This window comes from Suncus etruscus, chromosome 1 (assembly GCF_024139225.1).
Source record: "Suncus etruscus isolate mSunEtr1 chromosome 1, mSunEtr1.pri.cur, whole genome shotgun sequence".
NCBI classification, from domain to species: domain Eukaryota; kingdom Metazoa; phylum Chordata; class Mammalia; order Eulipotyphla; family Soricidae; genus Suncus; species Suncus etruscus.
In genome coordinates this window covers 22,317,310-22,332,216 of record NC_064848.1, presented here as the reverse complement: position 1 = coordinate 22,332,216, position 14,907 = coordinate 22,317,310, and the positions used below count along the sequence as shown (strand labels likewise).

The 14,907-nt window shown below is 45.9% G+C and overlaps 1 protein-coding gene across 1 annotated transcript in view; it reads left to right on the top strand.

The window, feature by feature from the left end:
• DAPK2 (death associated protein kinase 2) overlaps positions 1 to 14,907 on the top strand; it is a 124,477-nt gene that overhangs the window by 58,119 nt on the left and 51,451 nt on the right. The window contains exon 2 of the mRNA XM_049784159.1: positions 13,727 to 13,948. Coding sequence (XP_049640116.1) covers positions 13,727 to 13,948 — 222 coding nt within the window. The remainder of the gene's footprint in view (positions 1 to 13,726; positions 13,949 to 14,907) is intronic.

Here is a 14,907-nt window from a genome sequence, read left to right as displayed (position 1 = left end):
TCATTTTGTGGTGCTTGCGCAGTTGGCCAAAGTGCTCCATGGGGGTTATGTTTCTTTTGACGGGGGCACACCCAGTGGTGCTCAGGGGTCACTCCTGGCTCTGCACCCAGGAATCACTCCTGGCAGGCTCAGGGGACCATATAGGGTGCCAGGGATCAAACCCAGGTCAACGGTGTGCAAGACAAATACCCCACCCACTATACTATTGCTCTGCCTTCAAGTTCCTATTTTTTGTGGTGATCACATATACCTGATACATACTCTGGTATGGCTATTGGGGACCACAGAACTGCCAGGTTCTGTCTGGCATATGTCATGTCAGGTCATATGGGACCCTGAGGAGTCAATTTCATGACCATATGCTTGTAAGGCAGATATTTGATCTCCTTGCTCTATTCTGCAGGCCTCTGCTTATTTTTTACATTTGAAGTTTGAAACTGCTTTGGACTTGCTCCCAAGTGACAAAGTATACCTTTTATTCTTTCTTTCATCTCTTTTTGTTTGTTTTTGGGCCACACCCAGTGACGCTCAGGGTTACTCCTGGCTTTGCACTCAGAAATTGCTCCTGGCTTGAGTAGATGATATGGGATGCCAGGGATTGAACCCAGGTCTGTCCTGGGTCAGCCATGTGCAAGGCAAATGCCCTACCACTGTGCTATTGCTCCAGCCCCCAAAATACACTTTCTAAACTGTGTACCTTTGAGTTCCTATTCTGTCATGGATTCCCCTCCACCCCATCCCAACAGGAATCTCTGGGTTGAGATCTAGGTCTGTGGACTCTGCATGTTTCTCCCACGGAGAAGAATTGTGCTTCATATTTTGTACTTTTGCACCATAGGCTTCTGTACAAGATTTACTATAGAGCTTGGTTCACAGCCCAAATAAATTCAGAAGTCATTCAAGAAGCTTGCAAAAGCACTGCAGTATGGCCCAAGAGGAGAAACTGATTCATTAACCATGCATTCAGTTCACTTGCTGAGAAAAGGCTGTTTGGGAGGGGGAGGGATTCTGTACTCAACAATTCATACTGGGGAGATGGCTATAAAGTTTGGACTCTGGGGATAATGTAGAACTGTGTTTTCTTCATCTTGTGCTGAGGTTTCTGCCTGCTTTGGAGGACCCTGCCTGCTGCTTCTGTCCATTCCAGTCATTGCTCACCTACTACTCAATGTGCTACCCACCTAGATTCTAGCAAAACGCTGCTCCTTTCCCTCTTTTTCATTGTGATCTAGACCTCCTTCCTGCTACTGCTTCTGTCATTTTCATTTCTTCACCTTATTCTGACTACTTGGTTACCTGGCCCTTGTTTGCCCTTACTTCAAGGTAAGTACATAGTACAACCTGGGGACTCTGTCTTTCTGCTCTCTTGTGTTTACCCAGAATCATGTATTTTTATTTTATTTATTTATTTATTTATTTATTTATTTTTGATTTTTGGGTCACACTTGGAAGCACTCAGGGGTTGCTCCTGGCTCTACACTCAAAAATTGCTCCTACACTCAAAAATAGGCTCGGGGGACCATATGGGATGCCAGGATTCGAACTACCATCCTTCTGCATGCAAGGCAAACTCCCTACCTCCATGCTATCTCTCCAGCCCCTAGGATCATGTATTTTTAAGTTGAGATTTGCTAATGGGGTTTAGTGGGACTTAATCAAGTTCAAGAATGTACTAGGTTTAGGAAAGAGGGTACAGGGACTAAGGCTCTTGCCTTCCATGTTTCTGACCCCAGTTTGATCCCTAGCACTTCACATGGTTCCCTAATATCCAGGAATAACCTCTGAATACAACTGGCTATTTTCCAGGGGAAAAAAGTGCTGGGTTGGAAAATAGAAATTACAATCCAATTATGTTGATCAAGTGAATAAATAGAAAGAAAAATTCACATTCATAGAGAAATTGTGGTTTTCTTTTTCTTTTTTTGGTTTTGGTTTTGGTTTTGGTTTTTGGGCCACACCCGGCGGTGCTCAGGGGTTACTTCTGGCTGTCTGCTCAGAAATAGCTTTTGTCAGGCATGGGGGACCATATGGGACACCGGTATTCGAACTAACCATCTTTGGTCCTGGATCGGCTGCTTGCAAGGCAAACGCCGTTGTGCTATCTCTCGGGGCCTGGTTTTCTTTTTCTTAGGAAACACAGCCAGTGGTGAGGGAGTGTGAGATGCCAGGGATAGGATGCTCATGTGTGCTACCACTTGAACTGTCTCCGTGGCTCCAGGTGGCATGAGAGTTTTACATGATGCCTACATTTACTCATATCTTTTTTTTTGGGAGGGGGAAGGGAACCACACCTAGAAGTACTCAGAGCTTATTCCTGGCTTTGCACTCAGGGATCTCTCCTAGTGGTGCTCAGGGAACCATATGGGATGCTGGGGATTGAACACAGATCAGCCGTGTGCAAAGAAAATGCCTCACTCTTTGGTGCTCACCATATTTCTTTCACATGGCAGGCTGTTGGCAATTGGAATAATCTTATGCCTGTGCCACATATGAGGAAACTGAGTCTTAGAGTATTGTGACTTGGTAAAGGAAGCAGATCTGGAAATAGTAGTAGAGTCTCTGAACATGGGTGTAAGAGACCAGAAATAGCTTGGCTTCTGAAGCAACATGGACACGGAGCTTGTTCCTGGTTGTTAGGAGTGGCCTGACTAGAGGTTGTTCTGGGAAAGGGAGAGAGATAAAGGGTAAGGGCAGGCTGTGGCATGGGGAGGTACTTATGACATCAACCCAAAAGTTGGTGTGGCTGTGGAGTCTGGGTGTGAGGCTTCTGGGATCAGATTTTGTTTGGGGGGGATTAGAGATGTGAACAGCTTTTGCTCATGGTTTGGGAGAGTTAACATGCTTCTTTACCATCTGAGCTGCTGGAATGGGGTAGTCTTACTCAAAAAAGTCTTATCCCTGACCTGTGGCCCTGAAAACTTGTAGGGTAATTCCAGAAGAATTTGGCTTATTGTCACATAGTGTGAGAAGAGGAACTCAAGGCCTGTTGGGGAAGCAGGTGGTGGAACCTGGCCTCCAGGCCACTTCTTGGAGCACACCCTATCAGATATCTTTTTTCCTTTATATCTCATGCCTGCATTTTTGTTCTTTGTGGCAACACTGGCTCCATCTTGCTAGACGGAAGTCCTAGGGCTAGTGACTCCATTCCTGTGCACTTCCATAATATTTTGTTTGTTTTGTTTGGTGCTTAGGGGTGCTTGGGGCTTACTCTTGCTGGTGTTCATGGGACCATATGTGCTGCACAGGATCTTTGTGTGCAAGATAAGTTCCTTACCTGTATTAACATTATAGCCCCTTAGATTTGATTGAGAAAGCAAATGCATTCAGCAGTCCCTCTCTACTCACATGCCTTGCAGAACACCATTGTCAGATGCCCAGTGGTCAGTTGTGGCTGACTGAGGTTTGTGGCAGTGGATAGTGGACAGCCTGGAACAGTAAAACTGATTACAAAGTGCAATAAAAATTAGTCAGAGATGAGCACTCCCTTCTTGGAGGGGTGGAGATATCTCCCCATTGCTCCTGTGCTACCTTTTCAATGAAGTCAGCTTGCCATCCCTAAACCTGGATCAAATGCCAAGTCACTTAACTTCCCAAAGGCTGTTTCATTTCTTTGTTTTCTTTTTAAAGAGAGTATCTCAAGCGGTGGTCAGGAGGCCGGGGACCATGTCCACGATGCAGGAGGTCATGTGGTTGAGGGGATGGGGGCAAGGATCCAATCAGGACTGGACACATCCTGACCCTGGTACTATATTTCTAGCTCTTTTCTCTCCCTCCTTTCTTTCTCTCTTTTTGTTTCTTTGTTTCTTCCTTCCTACCTTCCTTCTTTCCTTCCTTCCTTCCTTCCTTCCTTCCTTCCTTCCTTCCTTCCTTCCTTCCTTCCTTCCTTCCTTTCCTTTCTTCTTTTTTCTTTATTTCCTCATTTCTTCTTTCCTTTCATCCATCTATCCTTTCTTCCTTCCTCTTTCTTTTTCCTTTCTTTCTTCTTTCCTTCTTCTTACCTTCCTTCTTACCTTACTTTCTTCCTTTCCTTCCTTCCTTCCTTCCTTCCTTCCTTCCTTCCTTCCTTCCTTCCTTCCTTCCTTCCTTCCTTCCTTCCTTCCTTCCTTCCTTTCCTTTCTTCTTTTTTCTTTATTTCCTCATTTCTTCTTTCCTTTCATCCATCTATCCTTTCTTCCTTCCTCTTTCTTTTTCCTTTCTTCTTTCCTTCTTCTTCTTCTTTTTTTTTTTTAATTTTTATTTTTAATTATGAGAACAAGGGTGCAAAGTAAGAGGACAAGGTAAAGTTACAGTGGAAGGACAATCACCCATAACATAATTCTCAGAAGTCTCCTTGCTGATATATTAACTTTGAAATTTCAGCCAAAGAACATTAAGATAAATAAGACAGAATCCATGTACAATTACTTTGTCCCTCAAGTCCCCAGATTGTAACACATTATAATATTTCTTAACAGTACACAAGGCAATCTAAAGCCATAAAACTTACGTAACTCCTTAAACATTACAGGCATAGTATTTTCTTACATTTCCATATACATGCATATTAGCTTAAGTTAACCTCAAATTTTAAGTGAGTTCTTTTTAAGGATTAGAGTCAAAGGAGCACAGTAAGAATGGTGTTAGAGTGGCAATTGTTGTTTGCATAGGCCCACCAAAATATGAGGAACATGGAAAGAAATAACCTTGGCCTAAGTACAAAGAGACCAGACCCCTGAAGTTTCCTGGCACAAGACCAAGTCTAGGCTCCAAGCAAGCTAGATCGTCCAATCCAATACATTGTCTGTAGTGCCAACACACTTTTATTTTTCACACAGTCTCTGTTGTTGGTATCATGTTTCTGTATTAAAGATCCTGGAATCTGCATATCTTACATTGAAGTCAGGACGTGGAGCATCCTCTCCTTTCACCTCACAATCAAAGGGCAATGCAGGGAGCCCTGTCCTGTAAGCCGGTCGTTGTTGTTGTTAAGTCTTCTCAGTGTTAAGGGAAGTCTCTTTTGAGCAGGTCGAAGTCTGAGCAGTGTAGGTCTTCCATGTTAGAGGATTGCTTCCAGGTGATGTTATAGACCAGCCTGGATGTTTCGTGGATGGCTTTCCTGGTTCAGGGGAGAATGGAATATGCCCTTTCTTCTGAGGTCTGTGCCAGGTCGTTATGTCAATGTTCAGGGTGTAAGGTCCCTTTGCACTACAAGGTTTGTGTGTTCTAATCTCTATTAGATAGGATCTTATTTGTATTTATACTATTTTCCCATTTTAATGTGCCTATGCAAATAAGAAGCAATGCCACATGGTGTTATTGGCGCATATGGGGTCCATAAGAACAATTACAATGATTCCATTGACATGATTCAATCATAAGCATTAAACTGGGGGACTCTTCCACCAAAATTCCTTGTTAAACAGCTCAAAAAGAGAAGATAAAAAGTGGTTAGAATCATCACTGTATAAGACAACATTTAGTAAGAATTATAGCTGTCAGAGAAAAAACACAAAATATTCTAAAGAAATACGTGTCCATTTTATGTATCTTGAAACAGTTTGGGGTTGTCATACACAATGCACAGCTTTGGACTTTGATTACGATTCTACACTACTGAAGTTAAAAAGAGAAAACTAGATTAGTGATGTTTGAGAAGGGGTTAGAGAGTTAAGGAGTAAAAAAGAGCTTTGTAGGGGTGTGGGAAAGGGGAGAATACAAAATAAACATTCTGTATACGGAAAACATAACATAAAAATAAGGGATATTCTGAATACATGAAATACATGAAGTACGCGCGGGGGCGTAAGCCCCTGCGCGGTTCTGTAGTTTTTGGATGCCTAGGAAGGATTTCTCACCCCCTCCCCCCAGGGCCCGATTAACCAGGCGTGGCCCTGAAGACCCGCCTGGTGTGGGGGAATCTTGTTCCCCTGGACTAAGTGGTCAGCCCAGGGGTCCTATGGCTAGCTGTCCTGCCCAGAGCCCCCAACATACCAGGCAAACACACCAAGAAATCCTGGCATTCGGAGTGTTCTGGGCCCAGCCAAGCCTGGTGTGGGGGGAATCATGCTCTCCTGGACAAAGTGGTCAGCCCAGGGTCCTATGGCTAGCTGTCCTGCCCAGAGCCCCCATCATACCAGTCAAAAGCCCACGAAATCCTGGCATGTGGAGTGTTCTGGTCCCAGCCGAGCCTCTGTGGTTTTTGGATGCCTAGGAAGGATTTCTCACCCCCTCCCCCCAGGGCCCGATTAACCAGGCGTGGCCCTGAAGACCCGCCTGGTGTGGGGGAATCTTGTTCCCCTGGACTAAGTGGTCAGCCCAGGGGTCCTATGGCTAGCTGTCCTGCCCAGAGCCCCCAACATACCAGGCAAACACACCAAGAAATCCTGGCATTCGGAGTGTTCTGGGCCCAGCCAAGCCTGGTGTGGGGGGAATCATGCTCTCCTGGACAAAGTGGTCAGCCCAGGGTCCTATGGCTAGCTGTCCTGCCCAGAGCCCCCATCATACCAGTCAAAAGTTCTTTCCTTCTTCTTACCTTCCTTCTTACCTTACTTTCTTCCTTTCCTTCCTTCCTTCCTTCCTTCCTTCCTTCCTTCCTTCCTTCCTTCCTTCCTTCCTTCCTTCCTTCCTTCCTTCCTTCCTTCCTTCCTTCCTTCCTCCTTTCTTTCTTTCTTTCTTTCTTTCTTTCTTTCTTCCTTCCTTCCTTCCTTCCTTCCTTCCTTCCTTCCTTCCTTCCTTCCTTCCTTCCTTCCTTCCTTCCTTCCTTCCTTTCTTTCTTTCTTTCTTTCTTTCTTTCTTTCTTTCTTTCTTTCTTTCTTTCTTTCTTCCTTCCTTCCTTCCTTCCTTCCTCCTTTCTTTCTTTCTTTCTTTCTTTCTTTCTTTCTTTCTTTCTTTCTTTCTTTCTTTCTTTCTTTCTTTCTTTCTTTCTTTCTTTCTTTCTTTCTTTCTTTCTTTCTTTCTTTCTTTCTTTCTTTCTTCCTTTCTTCCTTCCTTCCTTCCTTCCTTCCTTCCTTCCTTCCTTCCTTCCTTCCTTCCTTCCTTCCTTCCTTCCTTCCTTCCTTCCTTCCTTCCTTCCTTCCTTCCTTCCTTCCTTCCTTCCTTTCTTTCTTTCTTCCTTCCTTCCTTCCATTCTTTCTTCATCTTCTTTTGTTTTCCTCTCTTTCTTTCCCTGTCTTACTCTTTATTTATTTTTTAAGTTACAGTTTGGATCTTTCCTTCCATAGGCTACTCCCTTTCATTTTTAGTGGTTACTCTCAGTATTGTTTGAAGGACCATGTGTTGCTGGAAATGAAATATGCATCTCACTCATGCCAGGACTATGCTGTGTCTTTGTTCACATTCTTGGTCATCTGCTAAATTCAACTAAGGGTGACTTTCATGTGGCCATGAAAGTTCAGGCCCATGGCCCTGAGGGCCAGTCAAGAGATATGTTACTAGTCAAGAGAGAATTTTACTGTCACCAAACTCACTGGCTGAAAGGTGTTAAATGTGTATCCTTGAAACAGCCACCTGTGCTTTCGGGTCTCAAAAAACAGTTTCTATAAAAAGACCAAATGTTCCTTACCTGTATTAACATTAACATTAACATAACTTTCTGAGTTTGGTCTCCAGACCAAAGATCCAGGAAGAATAGAATTCCAAGGGCTATGTCCTGAGGGATAAGCATCCTGTGACAAACCTGAGCAGAGTAATCATTAGGATTTGGGGGAAAGACACTCAAAAGAGTATCCTAATCTTTAAACTTTTGTGGGGTGGGTAAACTTGAGGACTTAGTCTCCTGATGGTTTGGGGGTCTGGCCAATTACCCTTGACTAATAGTCATATTTTCCCTACTTTTAGTACCTGCAAATGTTAAAGGAAAAACAAACAATATTTGCTTATAAAGTGAAAAGCTATTTGTAAGTGTGCCCATATTGCTATTCAAACCTATTTATGTGTAAAATTTGGGTCATGATGGGTTAATCCCCCAAGGCACTGGAGAATTTGGAGCAATTGAGACAGGCTTTTCCATGCAGCTTAGATACCAACACTGCTTTGGGTGCTGAGATGCTATTCTAGGTTCACTGCTTTTTTTTCCCTCCTGATTCTGAGGTACATTGCAGGTGACCTGAAGTGCCCTTGGGGCCCTCCTGAGTTCTGAATGAGGCTCATTAGAACGTGGCAGTAGTGTCCATGTTGCATGTTCTGTGAGTGCTGAGTGATTGAGGAACTGGATGAGGGTGTGTTGGTGACATGTTCACAAGATTGGGTGTGGGTGGAGAGACATAGTTAGCTAGCACCTTTGCCATTCCTTCCAAAAATCATCCAGCTCTGGATATTGAGCTCCATATACCCATAGCTTTACTACTCTGCATGATGGGGAGAAGGTCCAGCTTAGACAGCCTCAGTGGTGTGTGGGTTAGCCACACTCACTCCTTGCCATTCTACAGGGGACCACAGTTGCAAAAGGATAGGATAGATCTCAGTTCTTTACTTGGAGGGGAGGGTCAGACCCGGCAGTGCTCAGGGGTTACTCCTGGCTCTACACTCAGAAATTGCTCCTGGCAGGATCAGGGACCATATGGGATGCGGGATTCGAACCACTGACCTTCTGCAAGCAAGACAAACGCCTTACCTCCAGGCTATCTCTCAGGCCCCTAGATCTCAGTTCTAACCAATGTTGTGCCACATCTCTAGCTGACAGGAGGGAAAAGGAAACTACACTTCGAGGAGGCAGATTCTTGTCTATGAAATTCAGAATGAAAAGGTTTTAGGCTGGGCATATTGTTCAGGGTAGACCACATGCTCTGAGTGTAAGGCCCTCGGTTCAACCCCTGGTATTATATGATTCCCTGAGTGCTGCCAGAAGAGACCCCTGAGCACAACTGCATGCTGCCCCCAAATATACTAACCAAGAAAATCCCCAAACAAAAAGAAAAATTACAGGGGCATCCCAGAAGTACGCATGGAACCCTGTTTACTACTGGGTGGGCCATATGAGCTGAGGATGGACTAAGGACCTCTGACATATTTGGAGTTTTCTGTATCAAGTCCATCTCCCCCAACCCTGCCAGTGAAACTTTTATGTTAGCTCAGAAGTAAGAATGATGCTTCCTAAGTTGCATGTGGCCCTAGACTTCAGGATAGGAGCTGAGTTGTCCCAGAGGGACTGTGGAGGAGAGGGACATTAGAAGTGCCATGATCTTTGCAAGAGGGTGATGCCACACTTGGTGATGCCCAGGCCTCACTCCTGGCCATAGGCTGGGGTGCTTGGGATTGAGCCATTGTGGGCTAAGTGTACAGCAGGCACCTTATCCTTATACTATCTCTCTGGCCCTAAACTGACAGAAATTTTGAGCCAGTGTTGGTAAACATCTTAATTAGCATTGGGGGGGTGGGGCTTGGGCCACATCCCACTGTGCTCAGGGATCACTCCTGGCAAAGCTCAGGAGATCATTATATGCAATGCCAAGGGTATTAGTTAGCATTGCATAAAATTTATTTTTTGCAGTTTTTATCATTTGAAAAAAAAAACAGGTCAGCAGCAAGAAAAACAATTGCCCTACCCATCGTATTCTTGTTCTCATCATTTGTCAGCTCTTTACTGGTGCTCTCTCTGCTCCTCCCCTGGGTGACCCCAGTGACTCTGTTCCAGTCTAGAGCATCCATACTATTACTGTCCAACCCCCGCCACCATAATGCCCTGAGTTCTATGCTATTCTTACCTGGAGCCCTGGTGCCAGACACTGAAGGGCTTGCCATCTCTGCTTTAACCCACCAGTGAATCTGCCAGTGTCATCTGTTAGCACCTCCTCATATCTAAGTTTTCTGTGTCTACTGTTGGCACAGTGACCTGGGTCAGCCAACTGCTAACCTGCACCTCTGTTGCCACTGTGCCAGGACAATCTTTTAGCACTGATTTGCATATGAGCATTAAGCCAGCATTTAAGTGCCTGCACCTTGAGCAGAAGCCAAGTAAGCACAGCGTTTTCTCTGCTCTTCAGAGAATGAAGGGGAAGGGAGCACAGAGAAGGATTAAGGATGGGTTGGTGTCATCCACTGGAGAATGGACATGGTCCATGGACTGTGGTTCCTTTTTTCTGGGGGTGGGGGACACACCCAGCAGCGCTCAGGGTTTACTCCTGGCTCTATGCTCAGAAATCTCTCCTGGCAGGCTCAGGAAACCATATGGGATGCCGGGATTCGAACCATTGACCTTCTGCACGCAAGGCAAATGCCTTACCTCCATGCTATCTGTCCAGCCCCAGACTGTGGTTCTTTAGTGTCTCAGCTATTGGTTGTACATCAGAACTACTAGGAGCTTTGGAATGCAGACTCAAGGTTGCAGCCCAGGTGAGCCAAATCTCTGGAGACAGGAAGAACCCAGACATCAGCTAGTTTGGAAATCCCAAAGCAGAGTCTGAATAGAGAGTCACTACAAAGATCAGATTAATTATTCCCATAACTGGCTGCACTTGATCTGGAATCATGGGAAGGCTTTTCAGAACACACAGATTCATCCTCCTCCACATCAGTGACATGCATCTCTGCCTGCTGTTGTGTTCATATGAGCAATGAGTTCCCAAAGGGCACAATAGCTGCCATCGTTCGTCTAGACTGTGATCAGTACAGAAACTTCATTTCTTCTGATTCCCAAGTTAGGAAGTGTGATTCTGAAGAGGACACTCGTGACAGTAGTGGCCTGTCATTTCACCTCCTGGCCTGAGGACTGCCCTAGAAGGGTATATTGAATCCCCTACCCACTATCAGCCTAGGAGAAATCCCAGGAAGTAGCTCCCCCCAGCTGTTTTCAGGATGATAGTGAGGAGAGGAGGTACTGCTGTACTCATGTTAGTTGACCCCTCTGGAAACTCATCCTTCTGGCAGGGAGATTCCTGCACTCAGGCCTGGCCCTTCACCTCTCATCAGCACAGTGGCTCCCAAAGCAAATACTCATTATTTCTTAAGAGTTTGGAATGTTTCAGGCATGTGAAAGAAGGAAATGGCTGTTTCCCTCTGGAGACAAAGAGGAAGTGATGTCAAGGGTGCCTGATAGTCAGTTCCTGTTGCCTCTTTTGGGCCCTTTAAGTGTAAACAAATTCCCTCAAGCTTTGAGTCCCATATCTGTCAGCTAGAGGAAACCGGGGATTTCCTAGGAGTAACACCCTAGGAGTGACGGTGAGAGAGAAGACCTGGAGACTCATAGTCCTCTGGGACTGGAAGCCTTTTAAGTATTTTCTGGCATCCACAAGGGGACCTTCTGTCCCCAAGGCCCCAAGTGACTCCACGTGGTCAGCTGTGTTAGAGACCTCACTGTTTGTCTTCTCTGGTTCCATGAAGCCTGCTTCTCCCTGTCCGTGTCAGCCCTACCTAGTATGTATGTGCACAGCCCAAGACCAATGTTTGGAACATAAATAACTGAAACTTGAGATACAGTAGACAATTTCATATTCATTTCATTCTACGAAAGCTTCCCTGAGCCTACCTGAACCAACCCCACTGCCTCCTCCCTTTCCAGAGATCTGTCTACCTAATGTCCAGGAGTTAATCCTGCCCTGCACCACCAAGCATGAAACCAGTAATGCAGCAGGGGCATGGGCAGCACCACCAGGGAGGACCAGGGAGCAGAGAGAGTGCCTGGGTGTTAGATACCTCTAAGGCAGAGTATAAGCTAATTAAGTGCCAGTATATTTATTTCTTGCTAGTTCTACTGGACTTTATTTCTTGTCACTTTAATTTATTTTTAAGTCTGTCTCATCAAGGATTATTCTAGGGGCCAGCAAGGTGGCGCTAGAGGTAAGGTGTCTGCCTTGCAAGCGCTAGCCAAGGAAGGACCGCATTTCGATCCCCCGGCGTCCCATATGGTCCCCCCAAGCCAGGGACAATTTCTGAGCGCTTAGCCAGGAGTAACCCCTGAGCATCAAATGGGTGTGGCTCGAAAAACAAAAAACAGAAACAAACAAACAAAAAAACCACTTTTCTGGGACCAGAGAGACAGCTCAAAGGGCTGGAGCCCCTGCTTTGAAAAAAGGAGGCCCCATTTTAGTCCCTGGCACTGGGTGGTTTCAAGACCACCAAACTCCAGGAACAAACTCTGAGCACAAATATGGAAGTAACTTTCTAGGATCTTAGGCATGGCCCACTATCTTCCAACACCCACAAAAAAGTCTTCTCCATTGGTTTCCAAATGACACTGACACTATCAAGTATTACTCATGGATTAGTATTATTAGGGGGATCTGTTGGGTTTGGGACTACACCAGGAACTGTATCTAGGGTTCCTGTATGTAAGGCATGTTTCAGTCCATCTCCAGTCCTGGACCTAACACGTTCTGAGCAGAAATGAAGACTGTCTTGAGCATGGGTGTTATGGGGGACAAGAAAGTCTGTGCAATGGTGAAAGGGAAGTGGGAGGACCACAGAGGGCAGTAGAGGAACCCAGGGATTTAGAGGTCACCTCCCCCCCCCAAGTTAATGAACCTAAAAGGTGATATGGAATCTTCTGCTGGGGAAAGGCAAGCCCTAGGTCCTCCTCTGAAGCTGCCTTTTCCTGGCACTGTCTCAGGATCATCCTTGAGGCCACCATCAATTCTGCTGCTGGCCATGATGACCTCACGCATTGTGCACAGTGGCCAGTCCCCAGATCTGGGGCACTAAGGCAGTCATTTGACTACTCGCTTGCCTCAACTTCATATATTTTGTGCTAGTGGTCCATATGATAGAGAACTAAGTGCATTGGCCACTTGCAAGGCAAGCACCTTACTTTCCATCCTGCCCAGGTTAGACTTTTGAATATGCTGATCTTAACTGCCTTTCCTTTGCCACCTCTTCTGTACAGAGCTTAAATCTTTGGACACACTGGTTCTTTATTTTTTTTGATGTAAATGCTAAAACTATAAAATTCTTTGTTTTATAATTTCTTTATTTAAACACCGTGATTATGAACATAATTGTAGTTGGGTTTCAGTCATAACAAGAAAACCCCCCTTCACCGTGCAACCTTCCCATCACCAATGCCCCTATCTCTTCCCTTCCCACCCTTGGCCTGTATTCGAGACAGGCTTTCTCCATCCCTCATTCACTGACATTGTTTTTTTTTTTTTGGTTTTTTTTTTTTTTTGTGGTTTTTGGGTCACACCCGGCAGTGCTCAGGGGTTACTCCTGGCTCCATGCTCAGAAATTGCTCCTGGCAGGCACAGGGGACCATATGGGACGCCAGGATTCGAACCGATGACCTTCTGCATGAAAGGCAAACACCTTACCTCCATGCTATCTCTCCGGCCCCATTCACTGACATTGTTATAATAGTTCTCAGCGTAGTTATTTCTCTAATGGCACTCACCACTCTTTGTGGTGGACACAATGGTTCTGTATGGGGTTCTAGTGTCAGGCTAAGGGAGTGAAAACAGGGGCTGTCACATTTGGCCAAAGCAAGAGCCCTCAAGGCCTTCATTTCCTGTCTTCCATGGGCTAACAATACTCATCTTTCCCTGGAAACCCTGCACTTGCTCTGTCTCCATCATAGGTTAATGGGGGGCGAGGGAAGGGAACTGCAAGGAGTTTGGGGGGGGCAGCAGAGAAGAGTAAGGTTGAGCATTGGGTGGGAACAGTGGAGTAAGCAAGAAAGTAGTAGTGGGGGAACGAGGGCAGTAGGGGAAGTGGTAAGCATTGGGGGTCTGGGAGGGGCTGGGGTCTGATGTCTCTGAGTGACTGTCATCTGGCACATGCTCCTAGGCTGTTTCCCTGATCATACAGGTCTGTGTCCCTACAGTGGCCAGTTTGCCATAGTGAAGAAATGCCGGGAGAAGAGTACCGGACAGGAGTATGCAGCCAAGTTCATCAAGAAACGACAGAGCCGGGCCAGCAGGCGGGGCGTGTGCCGGGAGGAAATTGAGCGAGAGGTGGGGGTCCTGCGGCAGCTGCTGCACCCCAACATCATCACACTGCACGACGTGTACGAGAGCTGCACAGATGTGGTGCTCATCCTGGAGCTGTGAGTTCATCCAGCCCCTGGAGGTGCAAACTAGGCGGGTGGGAATATGGGCTCAGGTCCCACCCCAAATGTTAAGTTGGGGTGTTAATTTAGGCTCAAAGGGTACATTTGGGGTCTGGTTCTCACTGAACTGGGGTATCTGGATGTCAGAAGGAGAAATTGCTGCAGGATCCTTTCTGGCTGAAGTACAAGGAGGAGAAAATATGGAGTAGGAGGATTGGGGCATCTGTTGGGGAGAATACAGATCAAGCACCCTCCAATCAGACATATCCTTCTCTTTCCCTTTCCTGGAAACCCCTGCTTCTTTGGCCCTGTCTTATGCCTTTAGTGTCACAGAAGTAATGATGATTTGTTTGTTTTGTTTTTTGTTTTTGGGTCACACTCGGCGGTGCTCAGGGTTTACTCCTGGCTGTCTGCTCAGAAATAGCTCCTGGCAGGCACGGGGGACCATATGGGACACCGGGATTCGAACCAACCACCTTTGGTCCTGGACCGGCTGCTTGCAAGGCAAACGCCGCTATGCTATCTCTCCGGGCCCAAGAAGTAATGATGATTTAAAACAGGGCTTCTTCATGTTTTCCTTTTGTGACCCCAGTTGATCCAAGAAATGCAGCTCCTCAGAGTCATGGAACTTGTATTCTTCAATTGAGTTCCAGCTGCTCAGAAATGTTTGGTTGCTGGTGGATTTTCCCCTACTGTCATATTCAGTAGATGGGGTTGTGACCTGTAATTGAAGAAGCTGGGACTGAGAGAGTCCCTCTCTCAGCTACCTATTTGTTGTCAGAAACAATGAGGGTCATACCCCATGAACATGGTGGGGTCTCTTGTAATCACCATGCACAGTACTATGCATCAGTGTTCAGTCATCACTGATCAGAGTGCTGAGGGACTATGTCACTAGTAGACCTTTTCCTGATGTGGTAGACCAGATGGGACTTGGCCCCTTGGGTACACAACTC